At 36.8% G+C, this 11,536-nt stretch overlaps 1 protein-coding gene across 1 annotated transcript; it reads left to right on the top strand.

The window, feature by feature from the left end:
* The first annotated feature begins 567 nt into the window (after positions 1-567).
* DIO2 (iodothyronine deiodinase 2) lies at positions 568-10,104 on the top strand. Its single transcript, XM_049770529.1, has 2 exons — positions 568-804; positions 9,532-10,104. The coding sequence occupies exons 1-2, from the start codon at positions 583-585 to the stop codon at positions 10,102-10,104; spliced, it is 795 nt and encodes a 264-aa protein (XP_049626486.1). The 5' UTR covers positions 568-582.
* The last annotated feature ends 1,432 nt before the right edge of the window (positions 10,105-11,536 follow it).

Raw genomic sequence — 11,536 nt, 5'->3', positions numbered from 1 at the left:
GAAACGGAGTCAAGAAGGGGTGGTGGTGGGGGAAATCTACTCTTAAAGCACATTTCCAAAAAGGAAAAAAAAAAACAGAGAAAAGGAAAAGGAAACTCTGGCAATTCAAGAAAGAAACAGACTACGTTTCTGAATGTAGAGACAATGAAAAGCTAAAAGAAAATTTGCAATCTCTGGCACAGCCTCATAGGTGTTTGGAAATGAAAGTAGAACTGCCTGTCTTTTACGGACTTTGAGAGGGGTGACTGGATTAGGGACGGGCACACCATTTTTTTTTAACATCTTAAATACTAAAAAAAAAAAAAAAAAAGAGGCAGGAGCTCCAAATTGAATGAATTGATGGGCACATTCCAACTGCTGGGCTGGAGGGACTGCACTTGGTCTGGCCATTTCTGCTTCTTTGAAAGAAGAGACAACTTGGGCTTCTTTTTAATTTAGTTTTTTTTTCTCCTTCTCCCCCCCCCCCCTTATCCCCAACCTTCTCCTTACCTTCCCCCACCCCCTGTCACCCCCCCCCATTTTAAATAAGAGGGTGAAGGGGAACCAGAAGCCACAAGGGGACTGACACAGGAGGCAGAGAAGATGGGCATCCTCAGTGTACACTTGCTGATCACGCTGCAAATTCTGCCAGTTTTTTTCTCCAACTGCCTTTTCCTGGCGCTCTATGACTCGGTCATTCTCCTCAAGCACGTGGTGCTACTGTTGAGCCGCTCCAAGTCCACTCGCGGGGAGTGGAGGCGTATGCTGACCTCAGAGGGAATGCGTTGCATCTGGAAGAGCTTCCTCCTGGATGCCTACAAACAGGTGAGCTGCGCTCAGAGGAGCTTCTCTTGGGGCTAGGAGGATGGCCAAGGGTTGGGACTAGAGGCCATCAGAAGCACTGGGGTGGGATGAAATGGGAAGGAGAATTGGAGTACCCCATTCGGGTGCCTGGTACTGATGCTCCAGGGATCTCTTGCTTTCCACTTTTTACACCTGCCACCTAAGTTTAAACTGGGGGAGCACAGGTATGAATGAAGACTTGACTACTTGGTATGGCTTAATGAGACTTTATTTTAGGGGTTGTTAATTTCTTGTAGCAATTTGGGGGGGGGTAGAATATGCAGGCGTAATAAGTAGGAAATTTAGCAGCTATGGGGGATAGGAGAGAACCCTGCATTTATTCTGCTCCTGTCATCATTTGATTTTTGACTTGATCGCAGACTAAGTGAGGTGCATGAGAAAGGCCAGTTTGAGAGGATGGACACTGAAAAACCGACAAGATAAGTCCCTTTATTCAAAACTCCTGGAGTCCACCAGGATTTATTAAAATGATCCCAGCAGGTGTGAGTTGGTGGCATTTTACTTAGCAGGTTGTTACTGGTAGGGAGGAAAGCTGATGAAAAAGCAGGTCTTTATGCAGCCCACCTACTCATGAATTTTGATCTGAACTCTTTAGAAGTAGTTTTCAGGCACTGAATTCTGAATGACCAGAAAAGATATACGAAAGGAAGATGTAAGGACTGTCAACATGCAGACTCTGTGAAGGAAAAGTCTATTTGCCTTGCATCTCAAAATTGATTAAATTGTCTTTGAAAGATCAGGTAGCTCCATGGTCCACTTCAATCTCAAAGTTACTCCAGCATGAGCCTTGGAGCAGTGATTCCAGTTAGTTTCAGAAGTAGAGAACCCAGTATTGTTCTCAAAACTAGAGTGGGGAGGGGGTATGTTTTCAGGTGATGAATGCTGGTACTCCTGCCCTTTATGCTTGGAGATGTTGGTAGATGGACATCTTTGCCCATTCTTAAAGGGCAAAGTGGACCACTTTGCCACTTTTTTTTTGTCAGTTTGTCCATCTGTCATGTGTCCAACTGTCTCCGGAAGGTCCCTGGGCTTGATATGAAGGTATTCATGTGGAAACTCTGAGTATTAAGGCCAAGAGTCTTGATTTTCCATGAGTGTTTGGAGAATCTTGTTCTGGATGCCAGAGAAAAGGATTTGAAAGGAACATGGAAGCATATATCAGCAGAATGAGAAGGAAAATTTCAGGATAAAAGGGAAAACAGAATGAACGAGCACTCTGCAAATAAACACAAGAAAAGTACACCTATCCACCAGGAAAAGGCATTACTTCTAGTCAAAAGGATCCAGACTAGGTGTTGATAGTGAAAGTGAAACAAGTTTTTAAGATGGAAAGGACTATGATGTATGAGGAGAATTTTACTAAAAATTCAGGTTCCTGCTATGAAGAGCAACCTGTATATTTGCCTTTCTTGTCTTCAAGATGGGAGAAAAGCAAGAGTTTTTGTTACCAAGGTAAACTTCTATGATAATAATAGATTATGCTCAAGACTTGAACTATGTAACCCCATTTATGCTGGGCACAGGGGAAAGTAAAAAAGAAGATAAATTCATTTTCACAATTGTGAACCCTAATTGTGATATCTCTGTATTATTTTGGGCTCAAGGAACTTGGAGCTGGGTGCAATAGTAGTTAGGTATGTTACAAATTAGTAACTCCCTCAATTATAGCTGCATTTTACAGATATTAAAAGAGAAGATAACAATGACACTGGTTAAAAAAAAAAGCATATTAAACTTATATTTGGGGGAAGACAGTTGATTTTTGCTCGCTTATATGAACAGTTTCTACATGGGAGAATTTTACCCAGAGGATAAAATTATAAATCTAAATTATATATCTAATGAAGAGTCAAAGCTAGGGGAACTGTGATCTTGCTCATAACTACTATTCAGGGAGGTTATTGCTAGTATTTAGCAGCTAAGTTAAATAAAATATAAAAATAAAATCAAACACATCTCTTGAATAAACTTTATTTTTATTGTTTACTAATGTATGGCCCTTTATTTTCAAAATCTAATGTATTGGTGTCATGATCTTGTTCCTTCTATTCCAAGAAATTGGCAGAATGCTATTTTTTGCATGATTTCTGGATTACTTATCTATATTATAATTTCAGTCTGCTGATGTGATTAGTGACCAAATTTATGATTGCTATTATCATCTTGCTTTTAATAATTTATAAAAGAGAAGAAGCAGCAGTTCAAGCAGCTTGGTAGCCAGGGACTAGACGGGACTGGGGATATAATGAATGGAAACATTGTGTGCACAGTCCGCAGTGATATTTGGTTCTCCTTCTGTCTCCAAGTATGGCAAGGGTTGGTGGTGGTTAGAGTGGCATTTGAGGGTCATGTAGAATCTCTGGAACAGGTTGAATCAGTTCCCTGAAGGCTGCTGCCATCTGTGCCCTGTCTTTGGGTGTAACCTTTTCTGGAGGCACCCTGGGGGAGGTTCTGTTTGAGATGGCATCATAGGATTTCACAATTCTGACTTGGCATTATTTTGAAGCTGCCACCCTCAGACGCTATTTTCCAGGGTGAGAGGTGTGTGCTTGTGATACCAGAAAGCTTGCCATTCCCAAATGCTTCTTGTTGAGTGTCAGATACTTGGGAAAGAATTTAGAGAAAGTAGGTTAAAAGTGGTATCCTTGTGTTTGGCTTTTTGAAGAGACAACACAGGGTGGGAGAGAAAACAAAACAAAACAAAATCAAACTCTTCTTCACTTAAATGCCCAGTGGAATTTTAAAATGACTTTCTATGGATATTTTCAAAGAATTAGAGAGAGTTTCCTACATGAAACTACATTATAACCTACCTAGGTTATAATCCTAAAGAAAACCTACAGAAAGTTGTGAACGATTGGGGATAAAGAACAGATATTTTGTTTTTGAAAGTTTTTGCTAGTGTCATTGCTTCTAACACTGCATCCTTGTGCTACTGCTAAAAGACTCAAACATACAACCAATAAGCAAACTCCCCTGTCTGGGAGGCTGGCTCCTACATAAATGAAGTGTAAAAGTAAACACGCAATATAGATGCTGAAAGCAGTTTCGCTTCTGCACAGTTAATATTGCAGCGCCACAGAAAACATTCATTTAAACATATAATCTTGGTCATAAAAGGGTCTTTTTAAAACATTCTCCCCCTTTTCTTCATTCGCCTCAAGTCACTTCATTTGACACCAGTTTCTACAATGAGAAATGGTTCTTTTAAGAGAAAAACAATCTCCAAAGAACACGAAGAAGGCCACTGCCAGAGCTTGTCCATCACTTGAATAAAACACTAGGAAATGATAGATCTTAGAGCAACAATATTGGATGGAAAGGAAAGCATATAGCCAAAAGGAACTCCAAGTCAGAGCAAAGAGTAGGTAACTTCTTTTCCAATCCTGATATAATTGACCAGTTGAATACAAGTGGCTAACTTGCTGCTTTTTCACCACAATTGTGAGCACATTGATGTTGCCTGGTTATTCTCGCAAAGAATTTGAAATTTCCCGAGAGCTAAGAAATTAGCCTTCTCAGGATTTGGATTAGTAAATGATTTGTACAAATTTTTCAGTCACACATCCAACCTAGCCCCATTTTTTTTTACCATGTACTTTCATTTCCATGACATTAGGGAGAATTTTATCCAGAGCCTTTTTCAGACTTTAGCTGTTCATACATATGACTCTGGTTAGTAGTATATATGCTCTATTTCCAGCCACTATTTGATGAATGGTTCTCTTTCTCCCTTGCCTGCACCTCACAGTTCACATGCTCAAACAGCCTGGGCCCTTTCTCTGTGCTTGGAGCTCTCTCATTCTAAAGGGGTGCCATTGTCAAAAACATCACATCGTTTGGTGTGTGCCATGTACTTATTTATGAACATGGTTGTCTCTGGATTTGAACTTGGCCCTGAGATGTCCCCTGATCTAGAAATGAAAACCTTTTGTTTACACCCCTCTTGCTTCTGTTCTAACAAATGCGGATGACGTTACTTACAACACACACATATATACACACATACATACACATACACACACACACACAAGAAAGGACAATTACAAAAGTGAAAATGAGGGAGATAAAAGTCAGTGATGATGGTAATACATTTTATGTATGTCCTTTCTGATCCTTTCAAAATAAAAGGGACCCTTTGGGAACATCGGAACTTCAAGACCAATTAGTGGAAATGATGCCTCTTGTGTTTGGGCATTAAATACTAGGCAGGGTTCTCTTTAGAGCAGCTAATGCTGGCAGGGAAAGAGGTACCGACCTAATTACTCTTCCGCAAGAGTAAAAAATGCCTTTTGAATGCCTCTTTGGCAAATATGTCTCATTAAGGACAAAAACCAAACACAAGTCCTCTAAGCAGGAGAAATTAAGATGATAGGTAACTTGTGGCCAGGAGACTTTCTGTGCCACTGTGGGAAATTAAAACAAAGTTTGGGAGTAGCAAGAGATAGCCTGTTTTTGTTCAGCTGCTTTCCTCTAGTCTCAATGTTATTATGGAAGTAAATTTATTTTCCTCATCATTTTGGCTCCTGGTCAAGGAATGCTTTTCTCCTAGGGAAAGCAAAGAACATTCCATCATTAATGACAATGGTGATTCTTCCATTCCACTTCATTAGGGTACATCACTGAGAAAGTCGAGAAATTCTCCATTTAAAACGCTGGTTATAATAAAAATCGAATGGTTCAGGTTATCAAATTAAAAAAAATAAAAAGACCAGTGAGTTTGTTTTAAAAGGTTTTCTTACAATTTAAAGTGGAAGCAAATTTTTACTATAAAATTAAATGTATTTTTGAGCTTTAATATGCCCTCCATCAGTACATTTTTAGCAAAAGTAGGTATAGATTATTTTAATAAACTACATAATGTTGAGAAGAGTAGGTATCTTATCTTCTCACAGTTGAAACTAGAGTATTTTTCTTTGATTACACTGATCTACCTACCCCCATATTTTTTGGTGTATAAGACGACCCTTCAGCCCATGAAAAACTTCCTAAAAGTCGGGAGTTGTTTTATATGCCGTTATATGGCATATATTCCAGCTTCAGGGATGAGTGATCCTCCCTCCCTCTTACTTTTAAGAAGTAACTTACTTTTAAGATTTTTAGGAAGTTTTTCATGGGTTGGAGGATCATCTTATACACTGGAAAATACGGTATGCACTTTTCGTTCCTGGTCATCTTTACAAACAGGGTAACTATGATATTTTAAATGTATATTAGGATCATGTGGAAGTGCAAACATAATAAAAGGGGTTGGAAATCTTGATTTTATGCATGGTTTACATTTATAAATGATTTAACTTCAGCACATCTATCCATAACCCAAATATGACTATATCTATTACAAGTCAAAGTAATAATTTTTATATTTTTATTTAAGCACCATAGTTACAAACATGTTTGTAGTTGTGTTTCAGCCATATAAAGTAAACCCCCCTTCACCAGTGCAACCTTCCCGCCACCAACGCCCCACATCTCACTCCTCCTTACCCCCTGCCTACTACCATTGTCATGATAGTTGTTGGTGTTTTTAATTCTTTAACTGCACTCACCAATCTGTGGTAAACTTTGTTTCCTGGGCTGGTCCTTCCAGCCTTCTTCTCTATTGTCTCTGAGTATTATTACCAAAGGTGATTGTTAAAATTTTTCCCTGATCTCCACCTAGAATTATAATGACTACCATTTATTCAATAATGTATAGTTAAAATGAAAATGGAGGATTTGAGAGATAGTACCAAGGAGTGATTTCTTGTCTTACATGTTGGTGTCCTGGATTTAATCCCTGACACTGCATAAGGTCCTCTAGCACTGCAGAAATGACTCTTAAGGACAAAATCAGAAGTAAACCCTGAGCACTAGCAGGTGTGACCCCAAACAAATAAAAACATAATGAAAAAGTATAATATATATTTCATAGCTTAAACAATGTCAAATATATCCTTCCATGCACTGCTCAAAGAGCATTATGCACTTGATTATTTTCCTAATATTTAATTTTAAAATAAAGGTTCACTTTTCTAAACTATGTAAACTAACTAGTCTATATTTTGAAATGAATTATATGACTTCACTGTATACAGTGTCACTAGTAAAAGGAAAATGTGCGTTAAGTCTCTAAGAAAATTAACTATAGGTAATGTTAATCTCAATTGTAACTGAAGCATTAAATGAGATAATTCAGTTAAATAATCAAAAATAATACAAGTATCAAGAATATTTATTGGGTGAGAGTCTTAATATCAAAGACCCATTAACAAGATCATTCAATAATTCATAGGTCTAGAAAAAGAACTCTGAATAAGCTTAAGAATGCTATATTCTCCCAAGTTTAGAGATAATTTCTCCAGAGGATAAATTGTCCACTTAACAACAACACTAAATGAAACCCGTTAATGGAGTCATATTGACTGGAATATTTTCAAGTGTTTCATTCTAGAATTTAAAAAGAGTATAATCCTGTTGTGAAAAGAGCCCTGGGATCATTATTGCTATTTTAATAGGAAATATTTAAAGAGACAATAATGATAATCCTATCCTTCCCCACATAAATCTACAAAGAAGTGAAAAAAGAATGCATGGGTTCAAAAAGTTTATAATACCTTAAAATGCACATTTGCAATATTTTAATTCTATTTAAAATACCAGAGACAAGTGGAGTTCATATAAAGCCAAAGAGATGACTTCTATTTTGTCTTCATTTAATGTCATTTGTAAATTAACCAAGAAAATTAATATCAGTAATATACTGTTTTCTTAATAGTGACTGAAAAGAAATATCCTTGTTTAAATAATACAAAAAGCTTCCTTTTCCAAGAAAGCATAATGTGACTTTAATATTTGTTCAGAGTAGTTTATAGCATATATTTTAAACCTGCTCAGCTAGGATTGTTCAGAAATCAGGAAAAGGACTTCTTTAATTATTATCTTACAGTTAAAATAAGTTATGCATTAACATTAGATAGAAATATCTGAATAAAAAAGCTCTTGAGTGTGTTATATACATTTAGATTGCTGAGTCCTTAACAATTTGCTTCTAAGTAGCTTCAATTAAAAGCAACGTTATATATGGCTGTCTTTATATCAGGGAAATAAGTCAATGCAGTTGCAAGTGTTTTATAATATTAACTATAGTATATAAAAATCAATTGTCCTGCCATATGTTTTGCCTAATGTTATTGGCTTTGATTAAACCATTCTATGAGGGAGAGCCAATTGAGTTAATTCAAATTCAAGTAATTGCTTCTTTTATGTTGCCTGCTTTTTGCTATCAATTCACAGATCCAAAGGCCACTAAACTTCCTTTTAGTTTATGTTCAGCTGTTTATTTCAGTATTTATCAATCTTTTTCTGACCGTGGCCTCTATCTGACCTTTATTCTTTCCTGCTACCCTTCTTGCTGTTCTAGCAATTGACCCTTTGTCACACGCTATGACTCCCTATTTACATGATTTTCATGTGTATGTGAAATAATTTATTGCAACCCCCTTGGAAAATACTAGAACTTATGCCCCCAGTGAGAATCCTGATATAAATCAAGTGCAAAGGGAGGGAATACAGGGAACACATCATCTTCTGTATCTCTTGTTTTGAATATTCATAATTCAGAGGAGCTTTTTAATAATTCTCATGGTACAATAGTAGATAGGCTCTGACTTTCTAAAATATAAAATAAGACAAGTGCATAAATGAATTTGTCATTAGGAATTAAAAGTAGGATTCTGAGATAATTAAGGTACATATTCTTTATTAATGGAAACAGGTGAAATTCTAACTCATGCCAGACACAAAATATGCAGTGGTTGGAGAAAACTCTACAAAGAATAATATGCTGAGAAGAGTTCAAATGTTTTCAAGGGATAGTATTTTAAATTGTAGAATTTCTCAAGTAATTCTAACATTGCCCTTCTTCAGATGGCATCTACTCATGGCAACCTACTCACACAAATATTGGCGCAATAATTGATTATTCATACACTATGCAGAGAGCTTTTTCTTTTATGTTGTCCCAATTGCTTTAGCATTTTTATGAGTATTAATGAAGTATTTTTTTTTATGAACTTTTATAAGTGGAAAAATAGAAGCTAGGCCAAGGTAAAGTTCCTTGTTGTGAATGGGACCCCAGATTCTCTACTCTTTCAGGGAACAGGACACACTAGTATCATAAATAACTAAGATTAAATAAATTTGCATCATGCTAAAACATAAAGGTATTTTCTAATTAGCATCATGCTAACACATAAAGGTATTTTCTAAGTATTTTAGAATTCAGAAGCAGGAATGTATAAAGAGATACTCTTTCTCAATAATTTGTCTTAAAGTAGACCACTCACTTTTAACTTTAAAATGAAGCCAATTTATCATTTGTTATATAATGCATTCTTAGCATTGACAACAGAGTAGAGTTGGAAAGAATACCTGCCTCCACTTAATTATGAAGAACATCAACAGCTCTGCCTTCAATGATGAAAAATAATTACTCTGTGACTAGACAGAGTGGAAAAGACTTTTATTCTCTTTGGGCCATTCTTTATACAGCCTGCCAAGATGCTGTTTAACTGTACTTAGTATATGTTTATTATAGCCTCTGGAGACATCCCATTTTATCAGAGCTCGCCAATTTCATGTAGAATGAATAGAAGGGACAATGCATTTAATGACATTCTTTACCTCTTTTTCTTTTTCTATCTCCAGGTAAAATTGGGTGAAGATGCACCCAATTCCAGTGTGGTACATGTTTCTAATTCTGAAAGTGACAGTGGTAGAAATGGTGTCCCCGAGAAGACAATGGATGGAGCCGAGTGCCATCTTCTTGACTTTGCCAGCGCTGAGCGCCCACTGGTGGTCAACTTTGGATCGGCCACTTGACCTCCTTTTACAAGCCAGCTGCCAGCCTTCAGCAAACTTGTGGAAGAGTTCTCATCGGTGGCTGACTTCCTGTTGGTCTACATAGATGAAGCTCATCCTTCAGATGGTTGGGCAGTACCTGGGGATTCTTCTTTGTCTTTTGAGGTGAAGAAGCACCGGAGCCAAGAAGACAGATGTGCAGCAGCCCTTCAGCTCCTGGAGCGTTTCTCCTTGCCGCCCCAGTGCCAAGTTGTGGCTGACCGCATGGACAATAATGCCAACGTAGCGTATGGTGTAGCTTTTGAACGTGTGTGCATTGTACAAAGACAGAAAATTGCTTATCTGGGAGGAAAGGGTCCTTTTTGCTACAATCTTCAGGAAGTCCGGGATTGGCTGGAGAGAAATTTCAGCAAGAGATGAATTCTAACTTAGTTGTTCAAAGGTATGACTCTAATAGAATTTTATTTTAATTATAAAGGAAAGGAAATAAAGAAATGAATCCACTATTTCAAGACAATCCCAATGTCTCACAGAAAAAAAGGGATTTATGTGCCAGAAGAAGATGAACCCCTAACATCTCAATGCTCCTTTCATCATTCAAATGGCATTTGGCTAAGAAGTAGCCAGATTACATCTTTTTCTACTGAGAAATTCTGGGTGAAAGACACTAATGTGCAGAGGAGGAAATCAGCATGTGTGCTCATCTGTCTTGAGAAAGAAGTGATACATCTGATGTGCTTGCAGACAAGAAGAAATATCTAATTTACCTGAATCATGACTGGGTTAGGGAAGCTTCTGTCTATGTTAATATATGGGATATTGACTTGATGTTTCTCAGCATGGACGGAGTCCAACTGGAAATTTCCTCCATTAACTTCTTTATAATGAGATCACAGATCAATTGGTTAATAACTTGGTGTTTAATATGTGAGAAATAGTTTTTGATGTTCAAGTTTCTAAGTATGCCAGTTTAAATGAATCAGAATTCAGAGGTCCTTTGAAGATACCAAGAATGATTCATTATCATGTAGAGTTAGAATGATCATTTGAAATCTAAGGGAAACTTTATAATCAGGTGGGGAAATTACTAAAACAAAACTAAAAGTGAAGATATTAAAAAAAGTAAGTAAATATATTAAGAAACTTCATTGGATGTTACCTTGAAGCTACATAGAACTGGACTAATGTCTTAGACATAGACACCTGGGAACATATACAAGGCCAGGAAAAGAAAAGTCATGACAATAGGATCATAAAGAATAAGTATAAAAATGATATATTTATGGTCCAGTCCTTTTTTGAGAGTGAAAGAGGTATTGAATGGGAAAAACACACTTCAATATTTCTTTAAGGGACTGTGTATGTACATGTGTGTTAAATTACTTACTCTTTAAAACATACATGTGGTGTGTATGTTTTCATTTGGTGAATTAGACTCCATAGTAACAACGTTAAAGCCAGTGGGGTCAGTGGTGCTGATCTATCTCTCTCCGTTCCTACAATGAAAACATGGCCCCATTCAGTCTTCATCTCTCTCTGTCTCTCTCTGTCTCTGTTTCTCTCTCCATATATGGTATATAGAACTTACTCTTCAGCTCGGCATTTACATTTGAATTTGGATCTGGGTTCTCCTTTTTTTTTTTCTTTTCTGAGCTGAGCTAGCAATTAAAGGCTGCAATAGTTTATTATAATATTGCTATTTAATGTATATACCATATTTTGTTCTAAAATAAAGAATATAGTTTTATCTATAAGTTATATAAAGTAATATCTAGATATTGTCCCCTCTCCAAAGAATAGACAAACTGATTTTGTACCATAAATTTTTTATTGTAAATTTAAGGATGCTATC

Source organism: Suncus etruscus, chromosome 3, assembly GCF_024139225.1.
Source record: "Suncus etruscus isolate mSunEtr1 chromosome 3, mSunEtr1.pri.cur, whole genome shotgun sequence".
Classification (NCBI taxonomy): Eukaryota; Metazoa; Chordata; class Mammalia; order Eulipotyphla; family Soricidae; genus Suncus; species Suncus etruscus.
Note: the sequence above shows the minus strand (reverse complement) of the source record. Positions and strands in the feature narration are given on the sequence as shown.